The following is a 23,989-nucleotide window of genomic DNA, read 5'->3' as shown; positions in this document are numbered from 1 at the left end:
ATTTAAAATTGCCATCCTGAGGCTTCAGATCAATACCTCATTGAGATTAACTGAAGGCAGTTTCAACCTCTCTTATCTATCTGGAGGAACAGCCTGACTACTGCACAGGGTCACTGTGGGAAGCTTTGCTGCTCAACCAAAAGAGTTAGAAACATATTTTTATGATGGTCCTCCATAATTTTAACTAATATCCTCAGCAAAGCACTAGTAATAGGCTCAATCTTACCCCTGGAAGGTTTTCTCCAATAGAAAAAGATTACTGGATTTGCTTTAAGGTTGTTAAAACATGATGAGGAATGAACTAGAGATTCTAAAAATCATTTTCAACATTTCAGCTTTGCTGTCCCAAATAAATGATTTATAGTCAACCCTGAGCACCTTTAACAGTTTGAAGAACAGGAGTACATGTGGCACCTTAAAGACTAACAAATTTATTTTAGCATGAGCTTTCGTGAGCTACAGCTCACTTCTTCGGATGCATAGAATGGAACACAGAGACAGGAGATATTTATACATACAGAGAACATGAAAAGGTGGAAGTATGCATAACAGTTTGCACTTTACTGTCATGGGACCAGCAGAGGGAGCACTGACTCACTATATCCCCACGCATGGCCTGAAATAATCCAGAATGCTGATGTACAACCAAGGAAGGAAAATAAACAGTCTGGTTTATACTCAAACAATAACAGGAAGGAATCAGCTGCTTGCCATGTGGAGGAGGATACAATGTGCAGGGAGAAGAATGATACTTTCAAGACCCTACTGTTTTTTTCTAGCTATGATGGATGGAAAAAATTACAGTGTAAAATCATAGTTGTCAACAAGGTTCTGTCTACACTTGAAGTGAAAAGGTGTTGGGACAGATCTTTGCTTGTAAAACCCATACAGTGCTTTGGGTCCTCACATATGAGCTGTAGCAGGCATTTTACAAGCTCTGTTTGTATTGATATGACTGCCTGGGTTGAGCTAGTTCATGTCTGGCTGACCCTGTGCAGTCAGTGTTTAATTTATCACCAGAGTGAATGGAGAGCAACAGGTGTAACAGCTGCATGCATTACAACTGGTTTTGCCTAAGACCGTCTCACAAAACAGCCACGCTTTTCACTGCACATGCTCTGTTGCAGGGTCTTGAGAATCCTGTTTCCCCTGCTTCAAGCATCCCTGTGGGTAGTTTTAGTGGAACTCCCTAGTTTTGGGTATATGATGCCCAGTCCTTGCTGCGGGTAGCTATAATGCACATTTGACCTTCATGAGCACCATTGCCATAAGAGTGCAGGACCTTGTGATAGCTTCCTACATTTTTTGCTTCCTATAATGCCTGCTTAAATAAAAAAAAACATTGTTTATGCTAGGATCTGGCCTGAGATCCATTTGCAGAGCCTTGGTTGGGATCATAGAATCATAGAAGATTAGGATTGGAAGAGACCTCAGGAGGTCGTCTAGTCCAACCCCCTGCACTTGTCCTTGTTGAACCTTATCAGATTTCTTTTGGCCCAATCCTCCAATTTGTCTAGGTCACTCTGGACCCAATCCCTACCCTCCAGCATATCTACCTTTCCCCCCATCTTAGTGTCATCTGCAAACTTGCTGAGGGTGCAATCCATCCCATCATCCAGATCATTAATAAAGATGTTGAACAAAACTGGCCCCAGGATGGACTCCTGGGGCACTCCTCTTGATACTGGCTGCCAACTAGACATTGAGACATTGATCGCTACCTGTTGAGCCCAACAATCCGGCCAGCTTTCTATTCACCTTATAATCCATTCATCCAATACATATTTTTTTAACTTGCTGGCAAGAATACTGTGGGAGACCATATCAAAAGCTTTGCTAAAGTCAAGATATATCACATCCACTGCTTTCCATATCCACAGTACCTTCTAGGATGAGATAACTGGCTATCTGGTTGGTCAGGCATGATTTGCCCTTGGTGAATCCATATTGACTGTTCCTGATCACCTTCCTCTTCTCCAAGTGCTTCAAAATGGTTTCCTTGAGGACCTGCTCCATGATTTTTCCAGGGACTGAGGTGAGTCTGAACGGTCTGTAGTTTCCCGGGTTCTCCTTCTTCTCTTTTTTAAAGATGGGCACTATATTTGCCTTTTTCCAATCATCTGGGATCTCCCCCGATTGCCACAAGTTTTCAAAGATAATGGCCAATGGCTCTGCAATCACATCAGCCAATTTCCTCAGCACCCTTGGATCCATTAGATCTGGCCCCTAGTCTTGTGCATGTCCAGCTTTTCTAAATAGTCCTTAACCTGTTCTTTCACCACTGAGGGCTACTCACCTCCTCCCCATACTGTGTTGCCCAGGACAGCAGTGTGGGAGCTGACCTTGTCTGTAAAGACTGAGGCAAAAAAAGTACTGAGTACTTCAGCTTTTTCCACATCATCTGTCACTAGGTTGGCTCCCTTGTTTGTTAAGAGTCCCACACTTTCCCTGATTTTTTTCTTGTTGCTAACATACCTGTAGAAACCCTTCTTGTTATCCTTCACATCCCTTGCTAGCTGCAACTCCAGTTGTGTTTTGGCTTTCCTAATTACACCCCTGCATGCTCAAGCAATATTTTTATACTCTTCCCTAGTCATCTGTCAAAGTTTCCACTTCTTGTAAGCTTCCTTTTTGTGTTTAAGCTCACCAAAGATTTCACTGTTAAGCCAAGGGGGTCGCCTGCCATATTTGCTATTCTTTCTGTACATTGGGATGGTTGGTTCCTGCATCCTCAATTAGGTTTCTTTAAAATACAGCCAGCTTTCCTGGACTCCTTTCCCCTTCATATTAGCCTCACAGAGGATCCTGCCCATCAGTTCCCTAAGGGAGTCAAAGTCTGCTTTTCTGAAGTCCAGGGTCGGGATGTGATGGGAAGATATGATGCTGGTGGATTTCAGTTCTATGATCAGAAACCAGATAGTTTGCCTCAAGGGATCACACAGGTTCACTGAGTTGGGTGTTGAACATAGAACTAAGAAGGTCTGATATGCTAAAGCTGGACTCTAGGATGGCAAACAAGCTAGAAAGCAAGCTGGTACAGGTTATCAATACCTCCAGAGAGACTGAACATACCAAGGATGAGGAGCATGTCCTGGAACCAAAGGATGTGACAGAGGAACCTGATAGCTAATTGGGATGGAGCCACAGGTGTGGGAATCTGCCACACAAGGTACTTGTGGTTGATAGACACTGTTTTTATTGTGTATAATTGGGAGTGAGAATATTGGAGTGGGTTTACTTGGAGCCTTGGAATCTGCATTAACGGGTGCCACAAATATTGTAAGGGCAGACCTGGTCACCAGCCAGAGTGGAGGCATCTTTGGGTCTCAGAGAGAGGCAAAGTGGAGACCTGAATTTGGAGTCCATCCTAGGCTGCTTTATCTGCCTCAAAAATGCATTTATATTACCCATCCTCAACCTATCAGACAAATGGGATCAAGTGCTCATAGACAAAATTCCCAGTGGGACTTTTACCTGCCCATGGGCATCGTCAAATGCTTTATTCTTATTACAAATAGGCAAAAGGCACAACCACAGTCATGGTATAGGTTCACAAATATTAAAGTTTGTGAACTGCACTGAGAACTACTGGTGAAAAGGCAGTATATAAGAGCTAGGTGATGGTATCTGAGAGCAAGAAAGAATCACTTAAGCAAGGCTGTTATGGTGCCCATCCCCATAGCATCAGGAGCCGCTCCTAGTGTAATCATAAACAAAGATCTGGGGGGAGGGCGGAACTGGGTATCCTGGCTAAAAGGGTCTTGAGCTGCCAGAAGTGAGGCGAGAAGGCGACCAGCCCTGCAGCATTACTGTTTCATACAGGTTTATAGTAGAGTGACCAGACAGCAAGTGTAAAAAATCAGGGGGGGGGGTAACAGGTGCCTATATAGGAAAAGCCCCCAAAATCAGGACTGTCCCTATAAATCCGGGACATCTGCTCGCCCTAGTTTATATGTTAATTCAGCCCTTTCTTACACAGCGCGAACGAAGGAGCCCCCCCACCGCAGGGCAGTCAATGAGTTTAGCACCTGTCCAGGGAGCGCAGCACCCCGGGCGTTCTCTGCCCCCGCGGCCCCACAACTGTTAATGCGGTTTAATAACCACGCCCCTACCCCCGCTCAAGCCCCACCCCTTCTGCCATGACAACCACCCGGCCAATCCCCGCTCCGTGCCCTGCCAGCAGGCGCGGCCGGGCCGGGGCCGCGGGCGCCCTTCCGGGTTCGGCGCCGGGGTGCTGAGGCCCCCCGCTCCCGCGCTGGGGCGATGCGGCAGGGGGCTGCATGGGGCGGCGGCGGCTCCCTGGTGAGGGCGGCGTACACGGCGCTCAGCGGGGGTGTCACTCTGGCGCTCTTCCTGCATCGCACAGGTGAGACCCGGAGAATCCTCTGCCACCATCGGGCCCCTGGGATTTCCCTCGCCGGGGAGAGCCGCGGCGCTCCCTAAGCACCGGGCATGAGCGCTTCGGACCCCGGGGCCGCAGGCTGAAGTCTCCAGCACCTCGGACGGGGGGCCTGGCTGCTGCCAGGAACTTGCCTTTTTTTGCGCCCTCCCCACAACTCACTCAGTTTAGCCAGCTCAGGATTATTATTAGTGCAAAGATCACACTATTGGCTGCTTTTCTTACAGCCCCATTGCCTGGAGTCCTGTGATTGTGAGAATCGCAGCTTTAATTTTTTTAAAAGCGTTTGGCCCCTCATAGGCTAGAAGAAGATCATGAAAATATGAACTCTGAAGACTCAAAAACCAGAAAGCCACCCTCGCTCATTACCTTAAAATAAGAGATTTAAAAAAATATTTTGATGGAGCCAGACTTGTGATGTTTGGACACTTGAAGTTGGCAATAGTGCACCATCATATCTGGCAGGAAAAAAATTACCTCCAAGCCGAGGAAGTGAGAGCAGAGGAGACTGCTATATCCCCACCCAGTGCAACTAGATCCCTGTCCTATTTGGATAGAGGGGAAACCTCACTGCTATTGCTTGGGGGGGAGGGCGGTTTGGTATTTGACATTTGAGAAGACCTGGTGCCTACTCCAAGGAATTTACAATCTAATCTAGTCACACAGCATAATGGAAAACCTATAAAACGTGGGAAGTTATAATAAAAAGTACCTTTTATGGTATTTGATTAATATAATGCTTAACATAATTACTATTACTCTCTTCATATATAAATACTGTTTTTATTGAATTCTTTATGACCCTGAATCTTACTCTGGCACCTAGATGTTGCAGTGATGGGCACTTTTGAAATGCAGCTATCATATTAATTCTAGAATAGTTATATACAGCATACTGCAGAACAGCAGGAGAAGGTGAAGAGAGATTGAAGTACAGGTAGAGTTGGGGGAAGGACTTGCAAATCAATGGGGGGAAGCTGTTTGCTGATCTCTTAAGTATGTTGTAAGGGCTCTTTGTAAATAATCAGTTCCCCTTACAGAGGGGACAGCCGTGATGGGTCCCAACTTCCTGAGCAGTTGAGACATACTTCCCACGGTTGATATGGAATTCAGCCTCACTTTGAATTCCATAGCTAATAAGGTCAAGGAGAATAACTTGTTGCCGTAAACATTTCACATGGACTTACTCTTTCTATGGTGGCCTCTTTCAGATCTGAGAAAGCAGGAAGAGCAAGGAGAGTTGCTGCAGCCACTGATATTTGTCTTACTGGTTCTCTGCTCTGTCTTGCTGTACTTTGTAGTGTCTCTCATGGATCCAGGCTTCGTTGAGTCTGATGAGGAAGAGAAGGTAAATAATTCTGTTAGCATGAATCATAGTTGACTGAATGAAGGAAAGTGGGAACCAACCTTCCTGGTTATAAAACCGGTAGATTTTCTTTTTCTTTGCAACATACTAGATAAGAATATGCAATATAAACTGTTTTGACATTTAGGATAGAGGACTCTTAACATGTGTACAAAAGCAGAAGCTGTCACAAAGTTTAGGTTCTATAAAGTGAGCTTCAGGAATTGCACAAATGTTGCTAGGTGCATTTATCATACCATGCCCCCTTCTGAATTTCCCCTAGCACCCACGTGCTCTCCCACTTTGTTTTACTGAGCGGATGCCTTCACTTGTCTTAGTTGCTACAATGCTGTGTAGAACAGATAGCTGCCTTATGTTCCCTCACTACTGCCAATTGCTGTGCATATAAAAACCAGGACAGAGGTACAAGCTGGAAGGAAAGTACTCCTTGCAACTGTATTTACTGAACAAGGTAATTGTTCTGTTACTGTATCCCTCTTGAAAGATCGATTTGTACAAAAATCAGATGAGTGCTTTAACTAGAAGGAAATATCTCCCAGGTATTTTATATTTATCCTTCTTTAACATGCTTGGACACCTTATCTTGCCTTATACAAGCAATTTAATATCACTTTAGTCTTCCAAAACTTAAGTGAATTTTGGTCTGTGTTTATAACAACTAGCACTGCTTATACGCAAATGCATTTCCCCTGTATTTTGAGGCAGATAGAGCAGTCTTATTACTACTTATATCCTATGTGGCTCCATGCCAAAGCTGTCATTCTGTCTCCACACACTGTCTGGTTATCAATGGTTAAAATAGCCCCACTCTCTGAACAGTTACGTGTGTGTACCAATTGTATTCAGTAGGATTCTTTGGATTGCTGAGGTTATCATACATTGTGTTGGGTCTATGTTCTTTATCTCTTAACAGCTTCTGTACTTCTCAAGGAATTGTTCTCTGTGTTTAATGTTCCTAAACTGTGAGAGAGTTGTGACTGGAATACTGTAGAAAAAAAGAGATACTTTACATCCCTCTCTAGAGTCTGGAGTACAGATCAACCTTACTGCTCATCCTTAGGCTATGTTTACACTATGAGCTACAAGTGTGATTCCCATTACACATACATGCACTAACTCAATAAGAGCTAGTGAAAGTACAAGTATAAATAGTAGCCATGCCAAATACCAGTTTCAGGCGGGTTTGTACTCTGCCCTGCTAAACTGTGCCTTTGCTGCTGCTGCTTGTGTTATATGGCTGTGCTACTATTTATACTCATGCTAGCTTGATGAGCGCTAGCGTGTGGATGTATGTACAAACTGGAATCATCCTTAGCTTGGCATTTCAACATAGTCTTAGGTCCCTCTTTTCTCTTATTACCTTTTTGTAGGTAGGGATGAATGAAGAGCAAAGAGTAATGATGCCTCAATTTCCAAGCAATGTTTGGCTGCGGCGCTGTGGATACTGCATGCTGAAGGTATGTGTGTGCAGCAGTTGGTCATAGGGTGTCCAGATGTCCTGATTTTATAGGGACAGTCCTGATATTTGGGAACTTTTCTTATAGGCACCTATTACCCTCTACCCCCATCCTGATTTTTCACATTTTCTATCTGGTCACCCTAGTTGGTCAAGGGACTAGGGTGATTGCTTGGTGAGCTGGTGCTTATCTGGCTACCTATCTTTAGTTATTGTCTAGCACATTGTTATGCTTAGCCATCACTCAGCTGCTGGACTGGTTGGAGGCATCAATCATTACTTTTTTTTTTTTTAAACAAGGATTATCTTGATGTAAAAAGCCAAGGCAGGAGCAGACAGAATTAGAAACTTTGATTCAGGTACCATCCTGAGATGAAAGGTGACTCGAGCAGAGTGTGTAACTAAACATTTTTAAATGGGAAACTGTTAATTTTCAAGATTAATACATATATCCCTGGCAGTTCACAAAGTACTGTTCTCTTCTTACTCCACACTGGGGAAAAACCTGCTTCCTGCCTCCTTGTTGCCATGTCAACTAAGGCCTCACCACATCTTCAAATACTTCATTTGAAAGTGTCTTAGGCCTGGTCTACACTAGGACTTTAAATCGAATTTAGCAGCGTTAATTCGAATTAACCGCTCAACCGTCCACACCAGGAAGCCGTTTAATTCGACCTGGAGGGCTCTTTAGTTCGAATTCGGTACTCCACCCCGACGAGGGGAGTAGCGCTAAATTCGACATGGCTATCTCGAATTAGGCTATGTGTGGATGCAAATCGAACTTAGTAGCTCCGGGAGCTATCCCACAGTGCACCACTCTGACGCTCTGGACAGCAGTCCAAGCTTGGATTCTCTGACCAGCCACACAGGAAACGACCCGGGAAAATTTGAATTCCTTTTCCTGTCTGGGCACTTTGAATCTGATGTCCTGGTTGGACATCGGGGCGAGCTCAGCAGCACCTGCAACGATGCAGAGCTCTCCAGCAGAGGAGTCCATGCAATCCCAGAATAGAAAGAGGTCCCCAGCATGGACAGACCGGGAAGTCCTGGATCTGATCGCTGTGTGGGGCGAGGAGTCTGTGCTTTCGGAGCTGCGCTCCAACAAACGGAATGCAAAGACCTACGAGAAGGTCTCCAAAGCCATGGCACTCAGAGGATACAGCCGGGATACAACGCAGTGCCGCGTGAAAATCAAGGACCTGAGACAAGGCTACCAAAAAGTCAGAGCGGCAAATGGACGCTCCGGAGCCCAGCCCCAGACATGCCGCTTCTACGAGGCACTGCATGCCATTCTAGGTGGGTCTGCCACCACTGCCCCACCAGTGACCGTGGACTCTGAGGATGGCATAGTGTCGACGGGCAGTTCCTCGGCGATGTTCGCCGATGGGGAAGATGAGGAATGGTTTGTGGAGGACGACGCAGGCGACAGCGCTTACAATACCGCTTTCCCCGACAGCCAGGATCTCTTCATCACCCTCACAGAGATCCCCTACCAACCCTCCCCGGCCGTTAACCCGGACTCAGAATCAGGGGAAGGATCAGTCGGTAAGTGCTATAAACATGGAAACATTTATTTTTAAAAAAACAGGAATAAAAAATGTATAAAAACTATATAAAAACTTTTCCCTATAAAACTATATAAAAAGAAGGTCCACACATATAGGGATGGAACAGAAATCCTCCTGGGACACTTCCACGAAGCTCTCGTAGAGCAGCTCGAAAAGTCTCCGCAGGAGGTTCCTGGGGAGAGGTGCCTTATTTGGTGCTCCGTGGAAGCACACTCTTCCGCGCCAGGCCATCCTAATGTACAGCGGAATCATTGCCTCCACCAGCATGGCAGCATACGGTCCTGGTCTGTGCAGGGATTCTCGCAGCATCCTCTCTCTCTCTCTCCGAGTGACCCGCCTCAGGGTAATCTCGTTCGGCGACTGCTGCATCTAATTAGGGCAATTAGTGTACTGTTACTATTGTGAATGCTTGACTTTTACTTTGCATAGCAATGACCTTCGTTTAACAGCCACGTGTTGGAGGCCGCAGAGGAAAAGCATACAGTGATCTTTCCCGGGCACAGCCGCGAGGGGCTGGAACAGGGTCAGACTTTATGCTTTCCAGATTGCCTTCAGCGGGAGGGCACAGCTATCCATTAACTGTTAAGCAGCCTATAGTGTAGTGCTTACCAGGCCTGGCTGCTACACGGATTCAGCTGTACCGCCCCGCTTGTCCGATCTCCTGTGCACGACCGCAGCCAATGAAAGCGTATTCCGAAATCTCGAACTTGTCCTCAGAGCTCGTGAGACTAGGTGCCCTGTATGGTCTTGTTCACAGAAACTGACTAGACTGTGTTCAGTGTTCGCAAACATGTATCTTTTCAAGGACATCACTTCCTTTTTCCCATCACACAGCTGCGGCTCTTTCACGAACTGCCCCGGCTTCCCCCTCACAGAGGCTGGCGCAGATTAGGCGGCGAAAGAAAAATACTAGGGACGACATGTTCTTGGAACTGATGGCCTGCTCCAGAGCCGAGGCGGCCAAGCAGAGAGTGGAGGGAGACCCTATGTCAGCACCAGCACTCACACAGCGAACGGGAGGACAGGTGGCGGCAGGAAGACCAGCAGGCGAATCAAACGCTGCTTGGGCTAATGAGGGAGCAAACGGACACGGTCCGGCGCCTTGTAGATGTTCTGCAGGACCGCAGGCAGGAGGAGAGAGCCCCCCTGAACTGTATCTGCAACCGTCCTCCCCCGCCACAAAGTCCTGTCCCCCCCTCACCCAAAATCACAAGAAGGAGGGGCGCTAGGGGCCGTGAAAACTGTCACTCCACCCCAGCAGAGCGCTCATGTACCAAACAGCTCTCATGCCATAAATTTTGAGAAGTGCTTCCCTTCCTGGATCACCCAGTCCCAAATCCAAGTTTCATCCCCCCACTGTGTAGTTGAGTATTAAGAGTAGTTTGTTGTTATTCACTGTTTCCGTCACGTTTTCCTTGTCAGAAGACTTTGTGTGAAGGGGGGGGGGTTTAATTGCATAGGACAGCCTCCATTACCAGGGTACAGACTTGGGGGCAGGATCAACAGCAGGACACACACAGACTGCAGTCACTAGGCACCAGGGTCAGTCTGTGAGGTGTATGCTGCCCCGGGTCAGTCTGTGAGGTGTATGCTGCCCCGGGGTCCTAGCGCCTGCCATCCACAAATGGCAAGGCAGGCTGCCCTTACCATGCCCTTCCACCCTAGCCACGAGCCTCTCCGATGCCCTGAGCCCCAGCAAGAGCCCTCATCCACGGACACATACTCACCCTTCCCACACACCCCTCACCCCTTCCTACGCCCCAACCCCCAGCCCAGAGCCTGCATCCAAACTCCGTCCCAAAGACGGCACCCCTCACCCCTTCCTGCAAACCCACCCCTTCCTGCACACCCACCCGCAACAGTCCTCCCCCCAGAGACCGCTGTAGGAGCAGGAGCCTGTCATTCCTCTAGTGTAGAAGCGGTCTGTACATCAGTGCACACCGTACCCACCACAGTCTGCGTCCATGTTTCAACCCTTGAACAGGAATTCATAATTAAAGAAAACTTTGTTAATAATCAGTGTTCCATTAAATTTATTTTAAAACGTGTGTTGGAAGGGGGGAAACCTGGAGAACGGGGTATGTAACCGCAGATCGAAGTCAACAGTCACTGAAACAGGCTCAGGTTCAGCTTCTCTGTAAATCAACTGGAGAGTCATAGGTTACCCTGCTCTCCGAGGAACCTAGCTTTCAAAGCCTCCCGGATGCACAGCGCTTCTCGCTGGGATCTTCTATCGGCACGGCTGTCTGGCTGAGCATAATCAGCAGCCAGGCGATTTGCCTCAACCTCCCATCCCGCCATAAAGGTCTCCCCCTTGCTCTCACAGAGATTGTGGAGCACACAGCAAGCAGCAATAACAACGGGGATATTTTTTTCGCTGAGGTCCGAGCGAGTCAGTAAGCTCCGCCATCTCCCCTTGAGATGTCCGAAAGCACACTCCACCACCATTCTGCACTTGCTCAGCCGGTAGTTGAAGAGTTCCTTCTCACTGTCCAAGGCGCCTGTATAGGGCTTCATGAGCCAGGGCATTAGCGGGTAGGCTGGGTCCCCGAGGATCACTGTAGGCATCTGCACATCCCCAACCGTTATTTTGTGGTCCGGGAAGAAAATACCTGCCTGGAGGCGTCTAAACAGACCAGAGTTCCTGAACACACGCGCGTCATGAACCTTGCCCGGCCACCCGACGTAGATGTTGGTAAAACGTCCCCTATGGTCCACCAGTGCTTGCAGCACCATAGAAAAGTAGCCCTTTCGGTTAATGTAATGGCTGGCCTGGTGGGCTGGTCCCAGGATAGGGATGTGAGTCCCATCTATAGCCCCACCGCAGTTTGGGAATCCCATCGTGGCGAAGCCATCTCTGCCGACCTGGACGTTTCCTAGAGTCACTACCTTTGAGAGCAGTTGCTCAACGATTGCGTGGGCTACTTGAATCACAGCAAGCCCTACGGTAGATTTGCCCACACCAAAGTGGTTCGCTACTGACCGGTAGCTGTCTGGCGTTGCAAGTTTCCAGAGGGCTATGGCCACTCGCTTCTGCACACTCAGGGCTGCTCGCATCCGGGTGTCCTGGCGCTTCAGGGCAGGGGACAGCAAGTCACAGAGTTCAAGGAAAGTGCCCTTACGCATTCTGAAGTTTCGCAGCCACTGTGATTCATCCCAGACCTGCAGCACTATGCGGTCCCACCAGTCCGTGCTTGTTTCCCGGGCCCAGAATCGCCGTTCCACACCATGAACTTGACCCATTGCCACCATGATCTCCACTGCGCGGCGTACCCTGCTTTGTGAGAGGTCTGCGCCACTCTGTGACTTCCTGTCCTCACCGCGCTGCCGGAGCCTCCTCGCCCGATTTCTCAGCAGCTGACTGTGGAAGAGGTGGACGATAAGGTGCGAGGAGTTGACAACAGCCATAAGTGCAGCGATGATCGCAGCGGGCTCCATGCTCGCAGTGCTGTGGCGTCCGAGCTGTAACTGACCAGAGAAGGGCGCGAACAGATTTCCCGCCGGCGCTTTCAAGGAGAGAGGGCGGGAGTGACGGTTGAATGATGACAGTTACCCAAAACCACCCTCGACACATTTTTTCCCCCAGCAGGCATTGGGGGCTCTACCCAGCATTCCAATGGGCAGCGGGGACTGCGGGAACTGTGGGATAGCTTCCCACAGTGCACCGCTTCCAAAGTCAACGCTGGCCCCGTTACTGTGGACTCAGACAGTCGAATTAGTGTATTTAGCGTGGATACACAAATTCGACTTCATAAGGTCGATTCCACAAATTCGAATTAAGTAGATTCGAAATAGTCTTGTAGTGTAGACGTACCCTTAGTAAAGTCAAAATGTAGAGGTCATCTGGGTGGAAGGTGTAGCATGAGCAGATTGCTGTCAGGTATGAGCTTGTTTAGATGCTTAGGAACAAAGAAAGGACAGTTACCTATTCCATAACTGGTGTTCTTCGAGCTTCGAGAGTTGTCTAGCAAGAAGGAACTGAGGGTGGGGGGAGTGCGCAGCTCCCCTTATAGCGTGATATAGAGGCGCCACTCTAGGGGTCACAGCAGTGCTCCCCCACTACGGGTACTGCTAAGGGAAAAACTTCCGGCACTGGTGCATGGGGCAAGCATGCACACCTACTGTGGAATACACATGAGCAATCACTCGAAGAAGAAAAGCTAGTTTTAACTGTAGAAAACATAGTTTGGAGGATGAAGGAGAAAAAAAGAGCAATCATCCTACCCCTCTGATCCTCCAATTAGATTAGTTCTTGAATATGTATCCCTGAAGCCCAGAAATGCCTGTTTTCAGTCGCAGTCTGTCAGTTTTATACAATCCAGGGTTGTTCTAGCTTAAGTAAATATCTGACCACTAACCAGCAGAAGGAGCTAACAGCCAGCTTGTTGCTGACATAGATAAGAGACTGGCAGAGCATATGTGTACCACAATAAGGGGGCATGTCACCTGTTGCCATGGTCCCTTCCCCAGCCATACCTCCCCATTAATCTTAAAAAATCAGCCCTCCTCCCCATATCAGGGGAAGAGTGGCTATTTCTCGTCTACCCTCTCATCCACATGCCCCTGGAGACAAGAGACACACACAACAAACAAACAAACAAAAAAACCAAAACAAAGCCCACAACCTTTCCTTGTATATACTCAAAACATTCCCGTGAATGGCAGGTGCCCTAGTTTTTCACTGTCAGACTTTGGTCACCTTTTTCTTAAATATCCACAGCTAACTATATTGAGCTCTTGATTCAGATAATACCTTCCCTTAGGTGTTTGCAGCTTTATTATGTAGCTAGTTAAGGGAAGTTTTATAGCAAAGTACCAGCCATGGGCAAGTAATTTAACCTCAGTTTTCCTATCTGTAAAAGGGGGATGATAATCTACTTTGTAAGACATTATACAATTATTATTAAAATAACTGCTTTTGAAGGGAGAGTAGGGGGAACTGTCTCACTTTGCAGGATTGACCTGGATGACTTCCCAGCTATTTTCTATGAAATAGGGCATTGGATCTGGGTAGACTAGTCTTAGTATCTGCTTATTCCACAGCAACCAATGCGAGCCAAGCACTGCCAGCTGTGTCGGCACTGTGTACGTCGTTATGACCATCACTGTCCCTGGATTGAGAACTGCGTAGGAGAGAGGAATCATCCACTCTTTATAGTCTACCTGGCTGTGCAGCTTGTGGTTCTCTTGTGGTCCTTTCATGTTGCATGGTAAGTACTTTAAGTAGCAGCCTCTGGCAGGGAGTTTGTATTTGAGGTCTTAGAGTTTTGATGAGAGCTGGACATTCCAAAATCCTACTGAATGGTTTGGGTAGAGCAAGATGGCAATGGCTGGAGTTAACATGATATGTTCTCTCTTTGCCTGCACACTGTAACCAGCTTTCCTCACAGCACCACTCTGATTATTGCCACTGAGGAGTAACATAGCTACTTAAGGAATAGGGTGTGGTGTTCCTTAAAACAGTGGCTCTCAACCTTTCCAGACTACTGTACCCCTTTCAGGAGTCTGATTTGCCTTGCATACCCCCAAGTTTCACCTCACTTAAAAACTACTTGCTTACAAAGTCAGACATAAAAATACAAGTATCACAGCACGCTATTACTGAAAAATTGCTTACTTTGTAACTTTTACTATACACCAGGGGAGGCCAATACGTGGCTCTTCGGAAGTTAATATGCGGCTCCTTGTATAGACACCAACTCTAAGGCTGGAACTACAGGCACCAACTTTCCAATGTGCCAGTGGGTGCTCACTGTTCAATCCCCTGGCTCTGCCACAGGCCCTGCCCCCTCCCCATAGCCTGCCATGCCCTTGCTCCTCCCCTCCAGCATGCCACAGAACAGCTGATTGGGAGGTGCAGGGAGGCACTGATGAGTGGGGCTGCCAATGGGCAGGAGGCTGCTGACTTATTACTGTGGCTCTTTGGCAATGTACATTGGTAAATTCTGGCTCTCTCTCAGGCTGGCCACCCCTGCTATACACTTATAAAATAAATCAACTGAAATATAAATATTGTACTTACACATCAGTGTATAGCATACATATAAAGCAGTATAAACAAGTGCTTGTATGAAATTTTAGTTTGTACAGATGCTCCCTGGGTTACACAACCCTGACTTATGCAAACCCACACTTATGGAAAAAGTTGTGTAAGTTCCATAATTTATTTTTTTTTGCGCAAAATTCAACTTATGCAAGTTGGGGGAGCAGCTGTACTGACTTTGCTAGTGCTTTTTATGTAGCCTATTGTAAAACTAGGTAAATATCTATAGATGAGTTGATGTACCCCTGGAAGACCTCTGTATACCCCCAGGAATACACATACCCCTGGTTGAGAACAACTGCCTTAAAACACTTAAAAAGCCTGAGTCCATTCTGGCAGTGGGAGCAGACAAGGCAATTATAGAATGGGGGATCATTTGAAGAGCTGGAAATTTCATTTGACTTAATTAAATTGTCACAAACAGTTACCTGAGCTACAGCACTTAAAACCAGATATATAGGATAGACACTCCCTGATAAATGAGGGGCAGATGTATTGCAAGTAAGACTAACCTTGACTTTTCCAGAGGTGACAGCAACATCAAAACTTCTGGAAAAACAGGGGAGCAGGCTTTGGCATCTGGCAGTAGGTATATTGCATTTATAGTCAGCTGCCATTCTTTCCCCTTTGTACGAGCAGTAGGGAACTTTCAGCTGTGATGTACTGTTGATTCAGTTGACAGAACTGAGGTGATTAGTTATGCAGTTTGATATTTGGGATTGTAACAGGCTTAGCTGTAAGCTTAAACTAAATGAATATAAAGTAATTTTGCATTGTTGGTTACTGTTTAACTTCCCCTCATTAATTATTGTGCAACCTATATTTATAAATGGCAGGCAAGAGAAAGTCCCCATAAACCATATTCTGTTAGTGGCTCCTGGCATTGTACTCATGCAGCTCTTCTCCTGCAGTGCCACCTGACTCTCTCTAATTGTCAGGAGAACATTTTTTACACAGGTATAGATGTCCAAGATCTTTTTCTGATCTCAGTTCCAGTGTATTTAGAGCTTAGCTTTGTTTTGAGTCTTGGTACTGCAGCTGCAAAACACTGCAGAAATATTACCATGCGAGTCAGGCTGGTAATGTCTTTGTAAGTCAAGCTGATGATTTGATTAATGTAACTTCAGTTCTGTATCTAACCCAGTTTGACTTAGCCATGTTTCTCTTTTAATTGAAAGGTCAGGCCTTTACTTCCAACAGTCTTGGGAGTGGCTGCAGCACAACATCTTCCTTCTCCTGTCCTTCCTCGTGATAGCCATATTCACCATTGTAGTGCTGCTGCTGCTGGTTTCACACTTGTACCTGGTCTCATGTAACACAACCACCTGGGAGTTCATGTCACACCATCGCATCTCCTACCTCCGACACTGTGAGTCAGAGAACCCCTTTGACCAAGGTGTCATTCTTAACCTCTGGAGATTCTTCTGTGCCTGCCGTCTCGTTACATGGGAGAAAATATACTTTCAGGAGGATAGTGACCCTGTTTAATTATAAAATGTAAATTCAGCCAGGATTTAATGGTGTAATCCAAGTTTGATTACAAGAGGGAAAAGTACATCTACAGGGTGAACTGAAATGCAGGTCCTCTTGCTGAATTAGTCATTCAGGTTTTAACTAATAGAGGCTGCTTGTCACGGTGCATCTGTGCTAAGGGCTTTAAGAAAGGAATTTAGCGTAGGACTCTCAGGAACAACCTCTGTGATTCTTTAGAGAAAGCACATGTGTTGTAACCAATTTCCTACTGCTTCAGTGGAGGGGGAATTTAGTCCATAATGAACCAGCAACTTGTTGTACAACTATCCCATTCGCAGGAGCAAGTCTGCTTACAAGAAGATTAAGTGGCAGCGTGGCTTTATGGTTGGTCTTCGTATCCAGGTAAAATGACTTCTTGGTTCTGGGCAGCACTGAAGGGGTGATTTCTGGTCTGAGTGAATGTGTATGCTAGTCCTTTACATCTTTTTGCTAATCATATTCATCAAACCTCTTGAGGCAAATGCAAGGACTTCCTGAATAGCAGCTTTCACTTATTTCCTCAGTCTCCCCATCTCAGCTGGTGCCATATCCACTCTAGGGAATAGCAGCAGAAAGAAAAAGTTAATTATTGATAAGTCATACCAAAATCAGTTTAGGCAATGTGGCCTTTCTTCATGATCATTCTTACCGTCAGGACTGATGTGCCTTAGTGGTAGAGTTGGCAAATAATGGAAAGCTTTGAATGAATATTTGGACAATGAAAAGGAAACCTCAGTTTGACTGCATGCAGGAGATTCATGCGTTCCACAAAGATTTGAGCTTTACTACTGCTAATATGCCTGAGAAACAGCTGTTATGCACCAAATTCAAGTTTTGAACTGTTAACCTATGCTTTGTGATGCAGTGGCTACTTAGATACAAGTCAACAAAACAATACCATTGACTTAAACATAATGAAATGCACATTTAAACAGACCATAGACTCAGCTATTCGATATAGAAATTAATGAGTTTTCAGTGAATATAGGACTTCTCAGATTTAAACCGTTCTTGGACAGAAAAACATTTGTCAACTGCATTATTTTTGCACATCACTTATTCAGCTCTAACTCTCACCTATAGCTTGTTTGGGAAAAGCCTCCCTCAAAATATTGTTCCAGTTACATATTCTTAAATTAAAATAGTAAATGGGTGAGTGGCAGTGAAGGAGATGTTTCTGAATGCTCTGAGATGGTTTTTAACAAGTAACAGTGGGCTGGAGCCAGAATCCTTATTTCCTTGCACAGCTGGAGCAACACTGATAATAGTACTGCTAATTCCATGTCTTAATGATGATTTCCCCACTACCATATTTAATACTGTTAGGTTTTCAACTTATTTTACTTTAACTCAAAAGGAGAAAAAAAGACTAGTCTTTTTTTTTATTTTTAAAGCGTTAAAGCAGGTGGAGGTACTGTATTAAAGTTACTAGGAAGATTTCCATTTTAATTAAGATGACACTAACAAGTAAACTTAATTTCTTCAGTTTAAGCAGCATGGACAGTAAAATGAACCTGTTTAGTTACAAGTTCTTATATGGCATGGTAAAGATTGTGTCAGTAGTCCCCTCAAAAAAGGAGTGCCCTCTGCACTGAATCTTAGTTCTGAAAATATTTCTAATCAGGTTTTATAAAAACTCTGGTATGCTTATTTGGTGCCTTAGTATCTTTCATGACTCAGGGGTTAGCACTTGACACGAGCAAAATGGATGGCTAGCACGTTGGCAGATTGCACACAGGTTCCAAGGTAGGTAAGTACTCTTAGAATATTGTTATACTCTGAAAAAGCAACTCAAAAACAGCAGGAGGGTCTCTGTCTGACACCAGAAAAAGATTGCAGGTTCCTTGGGGCTATGGGTGTGTCTTGTACAGGGCAGAACATGCTATCACATGGTGGTACGTGAATGTCAAGATGGGGTCTTCCTGGATTGTATGTCACCATTAAGAAAGGATTCTGCCATTAGAATTTAGTTTGGTTGAAGTATCTGCCAGACTAGAGTTCACTTCACACTTAGCTGTGTTGGCTCTATCACATGAAAAAATAACTGTCAGTCAGTATAACTGAATACACACAAGTTAGATATTATGTTTGATGGGATGGTGAATTTAAAAAAAATGTCTAGGCTGCCATTGAAAGATATTTGTACTTTATATTTTTTAATGCTCTGAACTGTGTCAAATAATTGTAAATTATTAAAAGATTAAAAATAGCTTTGCTGTTCTCTGTACACTTTTCTGGTCTAACACTCACTAGAGTCATCTGGTTCTCCTGCAGTAGCACTATGCTGCACCTTTTAATCTGTTAGAATGTAAAAAAAACATAGAAACGTGCTAGTCTTGACATTTTGTAAAAGGTTTTACAAACACATTTGGGGCCAAATGTGAGCAGATAATGGCTGTTTAAAGAAGGCTCAGTACAGCCATATACCTTGCCTTAAACTGGCTTTAAGGTTAGGAGGCGATAATTGGTAGTGTGGGTCAATTTCCCTTTGCAAGACATTCAGCAGTAGTTCTACTTGACTGTGGGAATGGGTGAGCTAAGATCAGGGTGGGCTGTTTTTCTTCCACACAAGTACATATACTAAAGCTCTTACCTAAGTAACTCTTTGAGCACTGCAGCCAGTCTTGATTTAATTGGGACTCCTCTCTGGTTATGGTCAGATACCGTCTTTAGAATGAGCACAATCCTTTATGGGTAAAGTCTATCCCTGTAGATGAAGAGTTGAAAAACCAACATCTACATGTTCCCATTAGCCTTCAGCAGGGATATTTCTTCTCTAGCCTACTAACCAAAGTACTGTTCCCTACACATAGTAACAACCATAAATGTGTAGTAGTCCAGTCTGCACTGTAAAGTGCAACTATGTTATAATTGCCCCAGTAGTTTATGAATGACTCATTCCCCATACTTCTCACTTGGAAATTGTTTAAAGAACAGTTGCTATTTTTTACTTCCTAGTCAGGAAGAGGCAACAGCACTCTGCAAAACAGTTTCACAGTCAGAACGTAATGTTTAAATAGTAATTATAAGTGCTAATTACAGCACTGCTACTACAAGAACATACTCACACTTCTGGATTTTGAGCACCAAATGAAGTTGGTCTTGATACAAATTATTCTATATTTAGGCTGTTTTCTAGCCCAAGTTGTTTCACAATATTTATTGATTTTTCCAATATAAACATTCACAATATTTTATATTATCTGAGAAAAATACAGCATATACATAGTAAGGTTAAAAAAAACTGGACAAATAGCATCAGTGCACTCATTAAAGTGACATACCTGGCCCCAATAAAGATAACACATACAGAGGGGACAGATCCAAGCAGTTGGAGTGACAAGAGACTCTTATGAAAGGAAGAAGGAAAGGGAAATAGTATTAACATTACATTTACAGAGATAAAGAACTCTGTTAAGCAGAAGATCTGTGTTCTCCCAGCTCCTGATATGTTCTAACAAGCCAGGGGGATGAAAGGCAAAGTTTAATCAGAAGGGAGAGTTTCTTATTTACAATAAACAATATGTGCAAGGTTTGTAGGGTTTTAAATCAGTTCTTATTAAAGACAGGAATTAAGATTTAGCAGGAGAGTAGAAATCTCATTTCTTTTACAAAGCAAGGCTCAGATCTCAGCTTGTAACATCGGGGCAGTTTCCAAACTCAACCTTCATCATTCTGGTTGTATTAAACTACACCCCACTCCCAACTATGAACACAACTGGGCCTAAATCCTTTGCAAAGGAGAAATAGTGCCACATTTCTTATCTTAGAAAAAAGGTGGAAAGTGCCAGTTCTTCTGCCACTGATCATCCAGTGCTGAGAAAGCTAGGCAGCTTGCAAGGCCCTGCTGCAGAGGTAGAGTTTGTTTGGGAAAGGGGAGGGCTCTATTTCATTTAGATACATTGTTAAATGAAATCCAGTTTAAATTGTGAGTGCCCACAACTATCCAATGGTGGCATCAGAGTATAGCCTGGTACTGTTTCAAACACAGCCAGCAAGCATAAACCTTCTTAAAGGTCACATCCAGTACTCTCCCTACTAGCATATGCACACACTGAACAATGCAGTAGAGCAACCAGCTTGCAGAACAGTCTGCTTTCTACAATCCTTAATACAACCAGACCTATGAATAATCTTTGCCTGTTATTAATTCGACCTTCCAGTAGTCAGTGGCAAGTTCCTCTCTAGGATTTCTCAGGGTAGTAGTGGTCTGCATGGGCTCATTACACTACAGCAATCAGACTTCCAGAAGGTGTCTGGAGACAAAGTCGAAGTCCTTAAAGGCAGCCTGTTCCTCAGGGGTCAGGACAGGGAGCTCATCTGGAGGAGTCAGGATTGGCTTCTGGGAGGTAAACTCTTCGTCAAAGTTGCTAATGTCAGTGGGAGCTCTTAAGAAAGGCACAAAAGGGGGCTTCAGTGCTCTGGCAAACAAGGCATCCCAGTCAATCTCCTGTAAATAGAGGAAATTACAAAACCAGATTGGCACTAAGAACAGACCAACTAATTGTGAAATAGTAGTTATGTATCCTTCCTTCCAGATCAGCTGCAGCATGCCTGATTTCTACAAGGCTAGAAAACAGAAGTGCCAAGATAACCAAAATGAGGAGTACCACAGAAGAGAGATCACTCCTAAACCAGAGTCTTTCATGAAACCCAATACTGCTCTTCAGAATGCCAGCCAAGAAACAAAGCTACAGCTCAGACTGTTATTCAGCAGAGACAAAACTAAACTAGAACCATAAGCTCTTGTCAGGAGACCATTAAGCAGTTCTCGGTGTAGGGGCTACCCAAAGGAGTGTTTTCATTGCTATAGGGCCTGGCGTAGCTCTTTACAAATATTAGCATTTATGGCAGGATAATCCTGGACATTGATAAAGCTCAACTGTTTTATACAATTGGTTTCAGTATTCAAAGTGTTAGTGCCTCAGTGGCCTTCCTTCACTATATATAGATTATAGCATCCTCTCCACCCTAAGCTATTCAGCGTTCATATTCCTCTGTGAACACACTGACAGTTCAAGTTTTATATTTTAACTACTCAACCCTTCCTCCTGAATTCAGAGATGGTGATTGCCAGATAATCTGTATGATAGCACCTGCATCTGTATACCACAGCAAGAGAATTCCCATGCTATAGGGGAGATGTTTGATTGGATGCCTGAAATTAAGAGGTGAGGGACATGTAAGACTCAGTTTGGAGCTGCACATATTGAAATAAAGATCCTGTGCTTGGAAGCCTAATAGTACCAGAAAACAGTCTTTGATCAGGAGGTTCTGAAAGTGACTTGTTATAGAGATAAACGTTTGGCTTTAGGGACCACATGTCAGAGAAGCTGCAGTTGAGAGTCTCATTTTTGACCAAAAGAAACAGGCAAGTTTGCCTCTATAGCAACAGAAAGTAAATAGCTCTTCTGCAGCTCAGACATATGAGCACAGAGGTGCACAGGGGTCTGAGTTCTTACCTTGAAAAAGGGCTGGGTTTTAATCTCCTCTGCGTCTCTCTCTCCTGCCCCAAGGCGACGTTCTGGACATTTCTGGAGAAGCTGCAGGAAAGACCAATAGACAAATTCAACACATGGAACAAGGAGGGACATGAATAATATTCTAGAGAGAAAACAGAGCAGCAACCATCCAGTCCCTTCCACTTGCTCCCTTCATTGTAGGGCCATAAAGTTTAGTCCATTGTAAACCATCCATTTATATCAGTGGGTGATCCACTGTGGACTCTAGGTAGCATACAGCCTTAACTATATACGCTGATCCACTGATAATTAAAAATGGAATTCAGCCCTATCCACAGAATAAATCTGACATCCCTACCCTAGAGTTATTTAACATCTGTCCATTTGAGAATTGGCAGGATAGACTCCAATAGGAACCCTGCTTAATCCTCAATGGCTATACGGATGGCATATGTGTATGGAGGTGTCAAGGATGAGAAATTAAGAGATAAGAGTGCAAGTGTGTGTGTGTAGATTTTAAGGGTTCCCCGTAGAATATGTGGGGACCTCTGGAGGTGCGCGCGCACTCACACACACAGAGGAAATGCCATCTAGTTAGAAGAATGTCTCTCTGGCTCTACTTGTGCTGAGGCCTGAGTAAAACCAAGGAGATCCCATTGCAGTACCTTGCGGAGCATGGGAAGTGCCTCAGAAGAAAGGAATCGCGGATAGCGGACCTCTTCATTGACAATGCTGTCAAAGACCTCCTCTTCATTATCTCCAGGGAAGGGAGACTGCAGTGGAGACATATTATTTGACATACATAGTATCTGTATCCTACTGTTCATTTATCGCACTGTAAGATGGGATGAAAATACTTCAGAGTTTTGGAAGGATTAGGTAGGGTTTGGCAAGTGCTATGAATGAGGAAAACGTGATATAAATATTAAGAATCCTTATTGGAGAGAACAGAATTAGGAATGTTAGGCTGCTATAGCTGGTTTTAAATCACCACAAAAGCAATGATAGGAATCACACTTTTAATGCCAGGGGAACCCAAAGATGTACTTTTATTCACTTAAATTATTTTAAAGACATAAATGAAGAGCAGTTAGGTGCACCCATCCCGTGACCACTCATGTCATGTGGTGAGGCCCACCTCTCCCTTTCCCCAGAGGAAAATGGTCTCACCTCACCAACAAGCATCTCGAAAATGAGCACACCAAGCCCCCACCAGTCCACTACCCGCGTGTATGAGGTGTCTGTCAGGACTTCTGGAGCCAGAAATTCAGGGGTGCCACAAAAAGTGTTAGTGCGGTCCCCAAAACCCATCCCTGTGGAGAAAATGCCTTTATGAACACACCATACACATTCCCAATTGGTTATGCATCATCACATTTTCTGGAAGCATAACAGGCAATGTAGGCGATGACAGCAGGGACGGTGATACTGGATGATGGACAACATGGCTGAGAATAGAGACAGATGGGCAAAGAGAGGAGAACTGGCATTAATAACATTACTCCAAGGGGGATCTGCCTCTGATCTTGCAGGACACTTGCCCACCCATGTCCATGAACCCTTGAGGAAGCATGGAATCTTCACTAAGGACTCTAGTAGCTTGTCTTTTTAGTGTTTCTAAGCTGAGGTGCAAAGAAGGAATATAAAGACACTGTTTATTTAAACAGCAACGCAAAGAAACTTCCTGCAGCCACAATTATCATATAATGACAAAGCAAGGACAAGGAAAACAAGCCTTTATGATGCTGCATCCTGGCTCCTCTGAATAGTCAAGTGCATTATAAACCCCTTTATAAATTACCCTAGAGAGAAGGAACAGGAACTGCTCCCAACTTCATAGTGGTCAGATAGGAAGGATTTTTTTAAGTGTGATGAACACAATTGTGTTAGCACAGCAATTCCACTAGTTGCGCTTGTGAACATGTTACCAAACCCTAGATGCTCAGTTTCTCCAGCAAGGGTGATGGCTCAATCTTGGTACCATCAAAGTTGCTCACCTTCCTTACACAGCCCAAAATCTGCAATCTTCACAAAGCCCTCAGCATCTAAGAGCAAGTTATCCAACTTCAGGTCCCTGCAAACACAGAAGGAAGAGAATGGGGGGGTGAAGTTTGGGAGTTGGCATAACCCACAGGCACCAACTTTCCAAAGTGCCAGGGGATGCTCAACCCCTAGCTTTGTTC

At 44.9% G+C, this 23,989-nt stretch overlaps 2 protein-coding genes across 5 annotated transcripts in view; one reads left to right on the top strand and one right to left on the bottom strand.

Moving 5' to 3' along the window:
* The first annotated feature begins 4,210 nt into the window (after positions 1-4,210).
* On the top strand, positions 4,211-18,571 carry ZDHHC12 (zinc finger DHHC-type palmitoyltransferase 12). 2 transcript variants are annotated; one of them, XM_044992785.1, is made up of 5 exons: positions 4,211-4,366; positions 5,611-5,747; positions 7,136-7,222; positions 13,833-13,999; positions 16,011-18,571. In XM_044992785.1, exons 1-5 carry the CDS (start codon positions 4,264-4,266, stop codon positions 16,318-16,320), a joined length of 804 nt encoding a protein of 267 aa, XP_044848720.1. In that variant the 5' UTR covers positions 4,211-4,263; the 3' UTR covers positions 16,321-18,571. The 2 variants fall into 2 exon arrangements, with proteins under 2 accessions (XP_044848720.1, XP_044848721.1); XM_044992786.1 differs by having other exon boundaries at positions 4,225-4,366; positions 5,701-5,747.
* A 939-nt stretch (positions 18,572-19,510) lies between these two features.
* PKN3 (protein kinase N3) overlaps positions 19,511-23,989 on the bottom strand; it is a 29,345-nt gene continuing 24,866 nt past the window's right edge. For 2 of the 3 annotated variants that reach the window (XM_044992775.1, XM_044992774.1), the window contains 5 exons: positions 23,804-23,880; positions 22,977-23,119; positions 22,472-22,579; positions 21,807-21,887; positions 19,513-20,794 (listed from right to left, as the gene is read on the bottom strand). In XM_044992775.1, coding sequence (XP_044848710.1) covers positions 20,582-20,794; positions 21,807-21,887; positions 22,472-22,579; positions 22,977-23,119; positions 23,804-23,880 — 622 coding nt within the window. In that variant the 3' untranslated portion in view covers positions 19,513-20,581. Of the gene's footprint in view, positions 20,795-21,806; positions 21,888-22,471; positions 22,580-22,976; positions 23,120-23,803; positions 23,881-23,989 lie in introns of all 3 variants that reach the window. The other variant, XM_044992773.1, reaches the window with a different exon arrangement.

The sequence above is a fragment of the Mauremys mutica genome, chromosome 18, assembly GCF_020497125.1.
Source record: "Mauremys mutica isolate MM-2020 ecotype Southern chromosome 18, ASM2049712v1, whole genome shotgun sequence".
NCBI classification, from domain to species: domain Eukaryota; kingdom Metazoa; phylum Chordata; order Testudines; family Geoemydidae; genus Mauremys; species Mauremys mutica.
This window is presented reverse-complemented; position numbering and strand designations above follow the sequence as displayed.